The sequence below is a fragment of the Diplotaxodon limnothrissa genome, linkage group LG12 (genome assembly GCF_057381915.1).
Source record: "Diplotaxodon limnothrissa isolate DT_005_m linkage group LG12, D_limnothrissa_male_GT1.1, whole genome shotgun sequence".
Lineage (NCBI taxonomy): Eukaryota > Metazoa > Chordata > Actinopteri > Cichliformes > Cichlidae > Diplotaxodon > Diplotaxodon limnothrissa.
This window is the reverse complement of record NC_140607.1, coordinates 4,138,098-4,153,476: the sequence shown is the minus strand read 5'-3', so window position 1 is coordinate 4,153,476 and position 15,379 is coordinate 4,138,098. Positions and strand designations below refer to the sequence as shown.

Below are 15,379 nucleotides of genomic sequence, written 5' to 3'. Positions count from 1 at the left end.
ATGCCCCTGTTTTTTGTTTCTTAAGCTGTATCCCTCCGGCTGTGAAACATAAGAAAACTTGATCATAAGCTGTTCCAAAGTCTGAATACAGATTTCACAAATCATTCTAACAAAGACTGTTCATCTAAGCATTACTCCCTCAAATATTGGCTCTGTAATTATGGCTCTTTGTGTGGCCTTCCTCGTGTAGAACTTCAGACACAAACCTCTGCAGCTTTGAAGGAAAGCCTCATTAACAACATAACTTTTCTCGCAGCTTTTCTCTGAGAAGTTTCATCTCTCTCTTAACACAGCGGCTTCTCATTTAGTTTAAAGAGACAAAACAAAGTCTACCTTTAAGGCTGTTTATAAAAGTCTACATTGTAGCAGCAGCTTGGGTAATAAAATGTGGTCCTTACCCGCATGCCCAGCTCGATGTTCTCACCTCCGTAGACCTCCATGCCAGGATCCAGCAGACCGATCTCACCAAAGTATTCCCGATCTACCACGAAAGAGCAGCCGATCATGGCTGGAGTTCTAGTCGGGCAGAGTGAGAGACACAGCATGCGTCAATGGAATTGAACCGCATGAAACCCACCTTTTTTCTTTAAGTCCGCTAAAAAGATCAAACAAGAACAAAAAAATAATAATTTAAGGTTTCTTAATGTACATTAAATGCCCAGACAGGTTTAAGTGGGGTTTTAAAGCTAAACTTTAAACCTCAAATACTGCAAATAAATGTGTGTTGCAGATATTCCATGTACATGTCTTTGTATAGCATAGAAAGACTGTTTCCATTAAGGCCCAATCTTACAGCAGACAAGAGATGAGAAAGAAACAGCGTCCTCCAACAGTGAACCTTTCATTGTTCTCTTTTCTAGTGTGGCTTTTTTTAAGAGCAATGTGTAAGATTTTTTGTAATATATAAGATGGTCTCGTTTCTCTAGCAGATCATCATGCAGGTTAGTTTTTAGAGGGTTTCTACAGCAGTGCCTAATGTTCGACAAAGACACAGACAAATTGCTGTTCTCTGAACTTTAAGTAAAACTTTAAAGAAAGCCAGATTATGACCAAAGATCCAAAACTTTTATACACTGCTTTTTTAAATGAGGAGAAGACTGAGGCTTGATTGACTGAGGGAAGGTGTGGAAATGCCAGAAAGATGAAAAAACAAACAGACACTAGTTCAGTTTAATTTTAAGCACAAAGACTGCGCCTCTGTTGTTTAACCACCTTTGCTAAAGGTGCTGAAAAAGAACAGCTTATATACCCTGCAATAAAACTGAATTTTTTCAAGCCTTAAGACCACAATTATAAGCTTAAAGACCCCAACTGCTCAGTATTACTGAGGAGAGTGGTAAAGGTGCAGGAGAACTATATTAGTGTGTTATTGAGCACAAGCAGTTACTAGCTCACCGCAGCAGCCACTCTGAAGTACATGCCAGCAGGGGTGAGTAAGTTGTTTTATCAGCCATGAAATCTCCACTTCAGCCCAAAATTCTGGGCACCAGTGATCCAAATGAGAGCCACGTGACAGCTTCATGGTATATTTTGTTTATCTAATTATTTAATCATTCTGGCAAATAAATTTCATGCGTAGTAAGACAAACCTATCAATGGTTGCTATAATAATTAAAACAAAATGAAACACATTATACAATATAAAGATGAAAATAAAACATCTACCAAAATTTAGCTGATATAAAACATTTAGAGGGTGCATGTTTTTTTTAACAAAAGCAAGATTTTCCATCTTCAGTAGAAGAAACGGTCCCACTTAGTTGACAGGGCTACTTTCAGCACTATTATCGGTCCCATCTAAAGTGCTCAGAACAAAGCCCCATTAAGAGCACTATAGTCATACAGGGTCTTGAACAGCATTATTTTTTAAAGTGACCAATGAAAGCATGGATTTTCTATCTGAAATGATGCCTGAGGTGAGTTCACCATGTATTACACAAACATGCACACACACACACACACACACACACACACACACACACACACACACACACACACACATGAATGTCAGCCACTTCAGTCTGACAGACAGGAAGTACTGTAAAGTGCTGCAAGAGCTGCATTTTGATTCACGGACTGTATTAAAAGAGAGCATTAAGCTGTATGGCGTGCAAGCCAAAAAGAAAGGTGCTTTTAGGTTTAAACCCCATATAAAAGGCTGACTGAAATATAACCATGGGCTGCTACTTTGAAAATCCTGCACCAGTAGATAAATAAAAAATTGACGCAGAGCTCCGAACCCCCTGAACCAATATATCGCCAAGAAAGCACTTTCACCGTTTGTTTTTTTTTTTTCATAAATGTCTTTAGAGCTTGACATTCACAGTATATACGTCTCATGAGCTGTGTCACTTTAATTTAAAATAGCTGAAAATCAAACACAATAAAGAAAACCCAATTTAAAAGTGAAACTGGCTTGCGATCACAGATTGGCAGTTCTAGTTAAACACTCTCGCAGTAACAATTACAAGTCTATCTTTTTTTATGAATCACGCTTGCTGAGTTCTATACTTTTATTTCCTGACACACAGTCTTGTTTAAATTATAAGGGGGTGACAGACAGGCTTTCAAGTGCCATCATTTTTTACTGGCTGTGTAGATGAAAAAGACAGACCCTGCACACTCTCGGCCTGATTCATCCTATCCTTTCACTTCCCTTGACAAGTGGCCTTCCTGTCTGTACTGCAAACTTTGTGCAAACCTCTTTGAGTGCTCCCTTTAGATTAAGCTTCCTGGCAAGGTAAACACGTCTCTCTCCCTCAGTACACTCTCAGCACCGTATTAAGCTGGACGCATCTGATAATGAAATAAAATCCTTGCACGATTGAACGTTTAGCATTTTTCCACACTGTGTATTTTATATTGTGAAACAAACATCCTCAAATTGATGTCCTGCATATTTGTATTTTTAAGTTAAGAATAAAGAAAAGAGTAAATTGTTGCCAAGTTTGGTGGCAACATTATCAAGCAGGCCTTTTATGGTATTTAATGGCATTAAATATCCAATTAAATTAGGCTAATTAGGCCAATATATTCCAACATATTCTTAAGACCAGAGTCTTAACTGGCAAAGAATAATATATGAAGAAGGAAAGAAAAACATTTGTATCCACTGGAATGACACTGACTATGGCACTGATTATGGTAAAGTGCTTGAAATAGGATGAGGGCTAAAACTGGTAATTAGAAACCAAGCGAGGGAAACCTGGTCTGATTAAAAGGGACAGCATCCATCCCACTTTGCGTGGTGCATCTGTCATATAAATATAATGATTAATGTATTCATTTTTAAATTTTAAAATAAAGTAATGAGACCACAAAGTAGAGTTGCTTCTCTGCAATTTCCCTTCAGCTGTCAAGCCCCCAAAACACCACAGAGACGGAGTCTGCTCCCTGACCACCTAAATTAAAGAAACAAAAAGCAAAATCAACACATGACAAACTATTCATATGGATCTAATTAAAATTAATGACTTCTACAATAAAACCAAAAGCACAAACCAAATAAAATTAAATAAAAGAGCATTAGATCTTACTCATGAAAAAGTTGGGAAATGGTTTGATAGATGACCAAGCAATTATTTTTTATTATCTCTGAAACCTTGAAATATATCAGCTAACGGCCTGGTTCAGTCATCCGCTCTGCCCCTCAATTCTAAATGATCCAATCCCTTAAACCCAATAACAGACATTCCTCTTTTGTTCTACTAACCATTTCTGGTCCTTATTAAATGCTCATGCTTATGCTATTGCAGAATGATTATCATTTATATTTGCCCAGATTTTCTAATGGGCTCTGCTGGACTAAAACATTTGGCACTAAAACGCTGCTGTTGGTAAGTGGTGCCATGTCAATATAACGGCCAAAAGGTGCGGACACAGGCCTTTCTGTGGCTGGTCTTTTCAGAGTTTCCCTTTCACAGAGCAAGATTTGGGGCGGACAGTATTTAAATGAACTGTGCAAACATGAGTTATTAAAGTGTGCCATAGAAAATTCTGTTGAATTTATGCTGAAAAAAAGGTCACATCTTATTTTGCATCCATGTCTTATTTGGCACTGGAGGATGGCTGAAAGCTGTGACTCCTCAACCCGAATCTTTAGAACTAAGCTCAACACGTATCCGGTCCTTATTAATACTGTTATTTTGATAACATAGAAAATAATTGAACTGAACTGAATTCCAATAGTACTGAATGTATTAAATTCCATACTGGAATGCCTGTCAATGGGATTTAAACAGATCTGAAGTGTGTTTGAATTGTAATGCTGGGAGACCTGGACTTACACTGCATTATTTTGGTTAGTACAGTATTTACTTCCACACCAGGCCTGGTTGTTTTCAACCAACCAATTTAGGCTACGTCCACACGTACACGGGTATTTTTGAAAACAGAGATTTTCCGTTTTCGTTTTAAAAAATAATCCCGTCCACACGTAAACGCAGAAATGAAGGAAAACGCTGCTAGGAGCATGCCAAAGCAACAGGTGGCGATATATTCATAACCGTGCAGAAATGTTGGCCAATCAGAAGTCTAGAAGCCTCGGTGGGAAAAAGTAAACAAAGATGGGGCATAGAAGCAGAACCGAGTTGTATGTGTGGAGGGACAGTAACTGTGTGTGTATATGTAAGCATTTAAACACTGCAGAGAGAACAATTAACAGTAACAGTATTGTAGAAATTCATTTCACTGAAACAATAACGTGGCGCACAGTGTGACGTCAAAAAAGGTGCACAACTTTGACGTTGCGTTTTCTGCGTTTTCTCAGTTTTTCTCGTCCACACGTAAATGCAAAAACAGAGTTTTCAAAAATATCCACCCTGGCTGGAGTTTTTAAAAATCTCCGTTTTCAGTGACCAAAAACACCGTTTATGTGTGGATGAAAGGTGCAAACGCATAGAAAAATCTACGTTTTCAAAAATACCCGGGTACGTGTGGATGTAGCTTTATTGCACTCTTCATAAAATACTGGTAATCATTAATGGGAACTGGCTTTGCTGTATTTATAAATTACAATGAAGTGAGTAGATGATCCCCCCAGAACTTTAACCTCCCCTTGGGAAATGTTTGCAGTTGCATCATCATGCTAATTTGCTCCTCTTTAGTAAATCTGACTCATACCAAATATTCCAGTACCCCTGTTGGAAACCTTGCATTCAGGATTTTTTGTAAGTCATACAATAAACTTATCTCAAGGACTCCTTTCATCTGTATAATAGACTATGGTGAAAATTAGGAACATCCTGTCTCAGAGTGATGCTGAGAAAATAGACCACCCACCTGTGAATTCCAGGTTGAGCTATTGTAATTACTTATCAGAGGGATGCACTAATAGTTCTCTTAAAAGCCTCTACCAGATGCAAAAGTGAGAGAACTAACAATGACTAGCAGGACAGATCATTTTTCTACCCTGTTAGCTTCTCCTCACTGCATTTAAAACCCTTCTCACATACAAACCCTTAATGATGCTACACTATATCGCAAAGACCTCGCTATATCATCTCAACAGAGCACTTTGCTTTCACAGTGCTTTCTTGTGGTTCCCCAAGTTTTAAAAAGCAGAACATAAAGGACAGCCTTTAGCTATTAGGTCCGTTTTCTTTGAAAGGAGCACCTTGTTTGGGTGCTTTTCGGGTGAGGCTTAAAACTTCCCTTTTTGATAACGCTTATCTTTCGGGCCGGATTAGGTGACCCTGCAAGGTTTCATAATTATATGGGTACAAGCACACGTTGCTGGAGGAACTCCCATAATACACTGAGCACCTCTCCTCTACTCTCTTTTACTCTGCAGGCATTTATATGCCACTATTGCATGCTATTAACCTTGTGCCTTGTTTCTCCTGCAGTTTGTACTTTGTCCTCTGTCTGTTTGTTACTTTCTGGAGCTATTTGGGAACTTTTTTTTAGTTGTGGTCTCCCTATGCTCTTCTTTTCTCTCTTCACTTCATCCAACTAGTTAAGGCAGATAGCCTGGTTCACGAGTTACTCTACATAGTATTGCAAGGTCTTTATGCAGTGAAAAAGTTATAGACAAGAAAAAAAAACATGCTAGTTTTCTCCATTACAAGAACATTCAATAAACTCTTATGCAAGTGGGTGAATATAAAACACAAAGGGTCTGGCATTGATTTTTGCTAATATTTTGCATGGGCGAATGACGCACACTTCTATTGCTTCCTTTCAGCCAACGCTGTTGTTGTGTCTGTATTTTGTACCTGAAGGCACGCACAACAGAGATATCGTTGCGTGGCCTTCAAAAAACAGGAAATCATAAGTCACAAAACAACTTCTGGAGTCCATCAGACATCACAGATTGATGGTGTAATCATCCAGTGGATTTCTCATTTAACGTCACGAGGTTTAGTTATTTTTAGTGTGCAGATGGTCAGCCTGCAGGACTCATCCGCCCCTTGCAACTCTTGTCCTTGTCTCCTGCTTGCAGTGTAAATGTCTGATAGATGTATGCAATATATGGCAAGATAAAGACTCCGTCTCTTCCAGATGATAAAATGGAGGTAATGGGGTCCTTAGGGACTAGTAAAGCGCTATATAAATACAGGCCATTTACCATTTACCAAACAACCAGAGATGTTGTGAGTGAGCTTCTGTTTTTGATGAGTAGAAACCTTGAGGAAGCAAGCAGGAAAATGATTTCCAATAGGAATCCACCCAGCTGACACACTCCAGCTGGCCCTTGAGGCGATCTGTTCATTTTCAGCAAACTTTCAATAGGGAAGACGAACCAGCGTGAATGTCTACTCTTATCATTTCTTTTTATCTCAACTCTAGCAATTGATATTTGGTAATACATGATTCTCGTGGAGTTTTGATAAGACATCCAATATTTAGGTCCACACTAGTTGTTTGTATGAGAACACCCTGTACCAAATGAAATTGTTATTGCTTTTCCAGCACTGGTCTGTGGTAGGTAATGAAACTCTGGCTTCCAATTCATGTTTCTGTTGCCTGTGGTCAGAACTGAACAGTGTGTGTGAATGTCTTGGTGTCTGGGATAATGGAAGACATCGTGGCAGTACACATCAGTAGGTTTCATGCTTATGGCTTGGTTAAAATGCAGTGTCCAGGACATTAAGTGATACAAATGAACACATTTACCTGTTCTGTTTATAGCAGCAATGCTGTTTGAACATAGGTTTACACCAGCAGACAAGAATTATTGATTCCTTTTAGCGCTTTACAAAATCAGCACTGACATTCTGCAGGCATTTATTCATCATTGTGGAGCACAGGGTTGTACATTGACGTTTCAGATGTTTTTCCTGTTATGCTGCTAAAATAAATAAGTAAATTAAGCTAATATTTGTGGTGAAGTGAAGGGGAAGAGCTCAGTAGTCTCACAGCCTGAAGAAAGAAATGGCTCCAAAGTCTGGTGCTACGGCAGCAGATCCTGTATCGCTTGCCAGATGGCAACAGGGTGAACATGCAGCCACAGATCCTCATTGATCAGGCCTTTGGGGTAGCCAAATTTAGCTACTTTACTTACAGTATGTGATCAGTTCGACTTTTGATTTTTCTGAATGTTTTTGCCCTCTACTCCTGTCACTGATCTTTTAGTATTTGTTTTGTGCTTGTCAGTATAGGAATCTCAAAAACGTGGTGGATTTTCATTTACGAATCTAAATCAGTTTAAATGTCTGATTAAATGGGTCACTCCAAGTTCATGTTCATACAGAGATGAAGGCCTGTTAGTGCATTGCACATCTCAGATCTTTAAAAACAACACCCTTTTCCTCCTGTAAATGCTTGTCTTTGTCAACAGATGTATTACTGAGTCTGTGCAGTCTGAGAAAAGAGGAAATACTTCTTCTTTAACCAGATGAACTGTGTTCAGAGAACACTTCAGCTGGATCCATTTCACTGAAGCATCCTTGAATGAGATAAGAAAAAATGCAGCTCAAAGCTGCCGATCTCTCGCTACCGCTGACCCGCACCTCCTTGTGATTATATTTATGTTTATGTGTCAGGATGCGGCATCTTCAGTTCAAGTTTGATGCTCTACTGTAGCACTAGTTGTAAAATTGCACCAGGGATGCAGCAACATTAAGCAGTTCAGCAGCCCCATAATTATGGAAGAGGAAAACCAAGAGCTAAGCTGAGTCAGGTGGACTTGACCTTATGTTCTTGGTGCTTGCACTGCCTTTGGCCTTACAACACTAAAACAAAACCGCTACGTGATTACAGATATGTATTATAAAGCATCATAAGAAAAGTTCAGTGCATCTTTAAAGAGTTCTATATAACACAAGACTATTAACAAGTTCACTTGTTTTTATTCCTCTAATAAACTAAATTTAAGCAGACTTCTAAACATTACAGCTACTAACAATTGTCAATCACAAATTTTCTACAGTCACAGGGGACAAATTCAAATTCATCAACAAGTTCAGCTCCTGTCCCCATCCTATCCACACAGCCAGAACATCTGTAAGAGCAACAAGAGTTTAAGAAATGCTGATGTGCTACACTCTTTTTCTTTAATGTATTGCATTCCAGTAGAGTTTTGCCAGGGATACACAAAAGCATTTCTAGAGTTATATAAAAACCCGACAGAAGCATATGCTCTCCTTTAATCTAAGGTGGTATATTATAATACCCTGCTAATAGCCAACACAAAGTTACACTAATGACACCACACCGCTGAGGCCCTGTGCTTTCAAAATGATATTTTTCAGTGTAATTGGAAAGTTTTCTAAAGGCAGCATTTATTCATGTGTTCGTGTGGCATAGTAAACTATAGTGTGCCTGAGTTTGATGCCTCTACATATGAATAAGTCATATCCCAAGGCTATTCATATTTCATCAGACATCCTCATCTATAATGGACACTTTGCACCGGCTGAGGCCCTCACCTGATAGGGGCTGTCTCATCGCCCCTGTCCAGCCACTCTTGTGGAGGGATGATGTACATACACCATAGACCCCAGTTGTAGCCGTGGGCGGCATTAGCGTACTGCTGCACCTCGAACGTGTTGTACTTGATGTTGTCTATGGCGGGCAAGATAATGCGGGTATGATCCTCCTTCATCCGGGTCAGAATAGGTTCAGACCTATGGATAAGAAAAGAGACAGAAGTTAAAAGCTGGCTTTCTGGATTAGGTATGCCGAAGATTCATTGCATAGTTGCAGGAGGTGAATGAAAAGAGTGAGAGGTGTAGAGTCTGCAACAGGGCAAGTAACAGATCTGTGCATATATTCATTCTATCTGCAGAGGTTTGAAGCATTAATATTGCAAAAATGCTGGTCAAATCTGACTGAATGGATAACTTAACTGAATATGAATGTAAAGTGAAAGCTGTGGATGTGTATGTGCAGGAAACCAATGCATTTAAATGTTAAACAAAAAGTTCTTTAGTCAATAGTTACAAAAAATGCCAGGAGCAGCTACAGATAGCTGCAGACACTGTCTCGACTTTTAAACCATTGCCACACTGACATGCTTTTTCAGTGTAGATGCAGTCTGGTAAACCAGCATTTATTCAACTTTCAAACCAATTTCCAGCATCTGCTTCCCTCTCCTGTTGATGATATGAAGTTCTTGCGAAATGAATTTTCTGTGTAACGACAAATGATATCATATTTGATATCCCTCACTCACGAAAATCCAATGTCAAATAGTGACACGCATTACAGAGAGACGCTTGCAAGGAAGAGTCTGAGACAGCCCTGCTGTGATCGTCGTCTCATGACTTTTTCCCTCCCAGGCAGTTTTGGCTGGCACATATTAAATGGACTACACGCTTTCAAGACTTTAAAAATCTTAAGGCAACATCGAGATATTAATAAATGAGATAAAACCAATTCACAACTATCTTAGTTACAGCATATAAGAGAAGTTACATGGTGAAGCTAAGACTCCAGTATGTCCATCCATCCATCCATTGATTTTTCTTCCGCATATCTGATTCAGGGTTGTGGGGGGCTGGAGCCTGTCCAAGCTGTCATAGGGTGAGTGGGTACACACTTGACATGCTGCAGAGCTAACACATCGAGACGCAAACATTCATGCTCACATTCACACCTACAGTCAGTTTAGAATCACCAAAATGCAGTTCTGTTAATAGCAAATGTAGTAATAGTTAATAGTTCTGGTATTATCTTCAAAGGAAATTAAAAGACATTTAGAATGATTTGACTCACTTGGTCTATAAAACATAGCACTGCATACCATGCAATAACCTCTCCTTAGCTTGGCCATGGGCAGAACACAATGACAGTCATGTGCTTCTGGCCCTAGTTACATTTGTATAATCTTCCTATGCTAACAGATGATGTCCTCCATATTTTTAAAAGAGCACTTCATATGGTTCATATGCTACTTGGTTATGGGAACACTTTTCCAAATTAAAAAAGAGAAAGAAAGAAAACAGAAACTGGCTGCAATCATTACTTGATAAATGCATTTCTTTAAAAAAAAACACACACACACACTCCCCTCTCCAGTTTTCTAACTGTCAGTTTCTTGGCCCTGACTCATGTCCTACTTCCTCTCTCGCCCTCTTCAAAAAGTGGAACTCATTCATCTTCCAAAAACAAAATGACTTCTTATCACATGAAGGTAAAGGACAGAAACTACAGAGGGGAGTGAGACGAACTGAACTGTTTTGGGTGACAAAATAATCCTTTAATAACTTGAAAGCCCTGTGATTGACTGGCCACCTGTCGGAAGTCTAGCCCACCTTTTGAACCTATGACAGCAGGAATAATCTAAGACACCCCCGCGATCCTGTATGGGACAAGTGCTTAGAAAATGGATGCTTTGGAACATACAGTCTTATCTGTACTTACTGTATTAACTGTTAGAGAAACATGAGTTCCCTCATTTAATTTGTGACTTTACTGATGGATGTGGGTAAGTCGAACACAATAATAACGTATTATTTTGCTTTAGAAATGGTGGTACAGAACAAAGAAAGCTCTTTCATTTATTTTTTGTCTTCATTTTATTTTATACAAATATATTTTATGATAATATAAACCTAAGGAAACTTCATATTAACAGACGTGGTGTCAGTCTTTTAATTCAGTTGTATTTAATGTAATTTCTTCACTTAGGCACCAACGCTACCTGGTTATGGGAAAATAATGGTAGTTTGAGTCAAATGTTTGTCCCTTCACAAAATTAACCCTATAGTTTTCAAACTTAAGCTTCCCCAGCCTTTGTTCCAGTTCCAGTTTTATTTTATGTCGGATCAGTCCTCTAGCATCAACATTGCACAGGGGAGATGATCTAGGTCATTTACGCTGTAATTTTTCATTAACTCACAAAAAATGAGGTGCTCACTAGTTCAAAGTGAAAAGAATCATTAATTAAATGAAAAAATTCAGGGTAGACTAAACTACAGTAGACAGTTTAAAAAACAAAAAATAAACAAAACAAAACATTTTCAGCTAAATATCAGTTATGCTTATATGTGTGTGTGTGTGTGTACATATATATATATATATAGAGAGAGAGATACATATATATACACATATATATATATATATATATATATATATGTATATGTATATATGTATATATATACATATATATACATATATATATATATACATATATATATGTGTATATATATATGTATATATATACATATATATACATATATATATATATATACATATATATATATGCACAGTTGGGCAAAGCATCTATATGAAAAATGGCAATCACTAATTTCACTAATTATGTGTGCTGCCTTGTAGGCTCAGTCATAAAAGCTTGTTAATATTGCACAAGATACGCCGTACAAGCCAAAATTCATTCTTTCACTCTCACATACATATATTCTTCTTTCACATACATATACTTTCACTCTCACATAGTTTTATTTTAATTTTTATATTTAGTTATTTTTATTCTCATGTTTACACATATTTAACACACACATTGCAATATTGTCCTCTCTTATACATTTATTTTAATGTACATATTTACAAATTTTCACTCTAACATAGATGCATTTTCATTTATGCATTCCTACATTTTGCTCTCATTTACATGCATTCAATTCAAAACTGATTCATGTTTGTGGCTGTAATGTGACAAAATGTGGGAAAGTTCAAGGGGGCCATATACTTTTGTTAGCCACTGTATGTTTCTACCTCTTCTTCTTTACAGTATTACAAGAATAAAACATATCTGACAGGCAACAATAACCCTCACGTTAAGTGAAATTTGCATTGATTTTTCATTTAAATCATTTGATATTTCCAAGCCATTTAAAGGGTTAGGTGTTCAATCCAACAATTTAGTCTTAACCTGCGTAAGAACAATCTTTTTGAAGGCTCAGATGTGCCATACAGTGCTTGACTATGTAGTGAAACAAAGGCTCTGCTTTTACTTTGAAGACATTTTTACTGTAGCAGAATGCATGACGTGGTTTGCTTGACATGCTCAGCAAAAGTGTTGCTCTGAGCACTTCCTTACCTTGGGCAGATCTCCCTGTCATTCCAACCTTTTCCATTCATCTCCTTCTGTCCTTGAGCTCCCACAACACCCTAACCCAGCCTACACCTTCTTTACTGCTGGAATACACGAGAGTGATAAGATAAGAGACAGTGTGGAAATGAGAACACATCTGCTTTTGACAGACGAGGCTGTGTGATCCTCCTTTCTTTATCTGCTATCTCGTGTTCCTTACATTGAGGCCGTTATTCATCCACATCGGTCCTAATCATGCTCAGTTGCAAATAGCAATGAGATTTTCCCTTCTACCAGTAATGACTCATCCAGTACAGCAAATACATGCTGACAACATCCATCACCGCTGGCTCCACAATGCCATTTCTTATATTCAAAGCAGAAGTCCTCTTGATTAATGAACTCTTTGACTACTTGTCTTTCAGTGCAGTCTGCACTTTTGTGGAGGTTCACACCAGGCTGTGCATGCATTTCAGATATTAAAAAAAAATCAAGGAAACACAATCTATTCATATCTACTTGATTTAACAACAGCAGCATCACAGGATGTCTCATTATCTGTCCTACCTTTGCCCAGAATTGACGTAAAAGCCCTGCAGTCCTCCTTTCAAGGCTGCATTTTTTATTTAAAAATTTTAGATTAATGGATCTCAAATAGAGAACGATACTCAGGCAGAGAGTTATCAGATAATGGGATCTAACTACACCCTAAGAGCAGCAGGGCCCTAAGTGCCTAAAATAAGATCTTCTTTAATTCTGCATTAAACTCAATGCTGCAGACCGTGTGAGCTGCCCTATAGAAGTAGCTTTTTTTTTAAATTCAGTAACTTAAAAAAAAAAAAAAAGACCCTAACAGACCCCTAGCAGAAAAAAAAGATCTATTAGCACTGAGGTCTTTAAATCTGCTTTGAGTGAAATCTTTCAAAGTTCTTAAAACATATTTATCTTTATTTTGAATGTTTTTTTTTCATAACTGCGCTTTTATGATCAGGTTTCTCACTATAGTTAAAATATGATTAACAGCAGGTTGTGAACCCAATATGGGCCTTGCCAATGCAATTGCCAATTAAATTATTGCATATTATTGGGATTTTAAAAAAAAATTGTATTTCATCACAACATTTTAAAACCAGTCAAACTGACATTGCAGTATGGTACAATTTAGATCTGACAGTGCTAATTTGTGTTTGCTAGGATAAAGAATCTAAGCCTGCAGTGCCTCTGGCCATCTTTAAGTGCATTAATCTTTAAATGTGCAGCCGTCCACAGTCCTTTCGCCTGGCTGTTTTACAGAGCAGCTCAGACATGCATATGTAGAGTAGATATTAATATTGGGCCAGTCTCCTGCCTCCAATAAAAAAGATGCAGGATTCAAAGAAGGGAAAGGTAGCCATGCAGAATTTAAATTCATTACAGGGTCGAGGCTTTTTTGAAGTAGATAGCGGGATGCAGAGGCATGAACTGGAAAAGGATCAAGGCGCAATGTTAGATTCCTCACCACTTCTAAATGCATTTGCCAAAGACGTGGTTGATATGATACAAACGTAAAGGCAGCATAAAGCCCTGTCTTTTCAGTGCTTTTTGGAGGTTTGCCTGGCCTGTGCTCTGTGAAGCACTCAGTAAGGCTGCAGCCTCCTTTCTCATCTCCAGACAGATATAAACACTGAGCCACTGCCAGACGCTGTGAGCGAGAGGAAAAACATGATTTACTTTATCTAAAAAAATATTTCCCCAGCCTTCAAGACCTCTGGAATTTATGTACCATTGAATTTAATATAATACCACTGCACCTGCATGGCATAATAATAAGCAGAAGGAGTTCTGTGAGATTACCAAAGGAGCCAATATCAAATATACATGTGGCAAAAATAATTAAAAATTACAAGAGGACTGTTTAATCCATTCCTTAGCTTTCTGAATTCCACCAGTTTGTCTCTTCCTTACAAACACTCACCAGGTCACAGTGCAGCAGAACATTCAACATTCATCAAAGTGTTGCTTTCTGAAGCATGTATTTCATTACAACCTCCCTGCATCGACAACCTTATCTCCAGCGCACACTTACGGGAGCTGCTGCTACGTTGTTAATGGTTAATCGTTAATAACCTGAGATTGCAACTGTGCAAGAGACTTCAAAACCAAATAAATATCAATTTCCTCCCCTCCGCAACCGTTTGGTTGAAGTATGGCATACAGTAGGTTCTAATTACAACATGCTCCTCTTTTCTGCTATCAATCCTGTTTATTTACATAGCACGCGGAAGGAAATTGGTCGTCTTTGGAACACAATGGACAACGGCTGCCCAAAGGATGGATGGTTAGAAACTACAGGAGAAGATAGACTGCGAGCATTAAGCCGGTGCAAAACCGCATTAACCACAACGACGATTTCATATCCTCATATTCAAGCGGCGCAAAGCCACAGAAATCAGACTCCATCACTCTTGTGGTGCAAAACGTTTGCTTATTAACTCCTGAAAAACAAGTGCTTCACCAACTTTTTTTTTTTTTTACAATCTTCCTTTTACAAAGCTGATAAAAAGCACCTGACACCACATAATTTCTATCAGTCACAAGCACTCACGGTGGAAGTAAGTAATAAAAAAGCCTCGAATGTGAATTTTAGCAAACTCTAGTTTGTTTTTAATCCCCATAAATCATGCTTATTCACCTCATATTTTTCTCCTGGTCACCCCCCCACTCCCACCCCTGCAGTTACTTAATGCCCCCCGTGTTTGAGAACCACAGTCATAAACCAACATGCTGTGAGGGAATGGGAAATGACTAAGTGCGTGATACAGCATGATACAATTATGTTTGCTTAAACCCAATAATAAGTTATGCGAAGTAGCAATACATTTCAGCTGCAAATGTACAGCACCTCCGGGGAATACCACGCCAATGAATCACAGCGATGCCACTAAGAGCTGGCAGCATTGT

The 15,379-nt window shown here is 38.4% G+C and overlaps 1 protein-coding gene across 1 annotated transcript in view; it reads right to left on the bottom strand.

Annotated features, from left to right (window-relative positions):
• galnt9 (polypeptide N-acetylgalactosaminyltransferase 9) overlaps positions 1-15,379 on the bottom strand; it is a 110,822-nt gene that overhangs the window by 43,784 nt on the left and 51,659 nt on the right. The window contains exons 5-6 of the mRNA XM_085367043.1: positions 8,871-9,068; positions 399-516 (exon numbers count right to left, since the gene is read on the bottom strand). Of these exons, the coding sequence (XP_085223169.1) occupies positions 399-516; positions 8,871-9,068 (316 nt within the window). The remainder of the gene's footprint in view (positions 1-398; positions 517-8,870; positions 9,069-15,379) is intronic.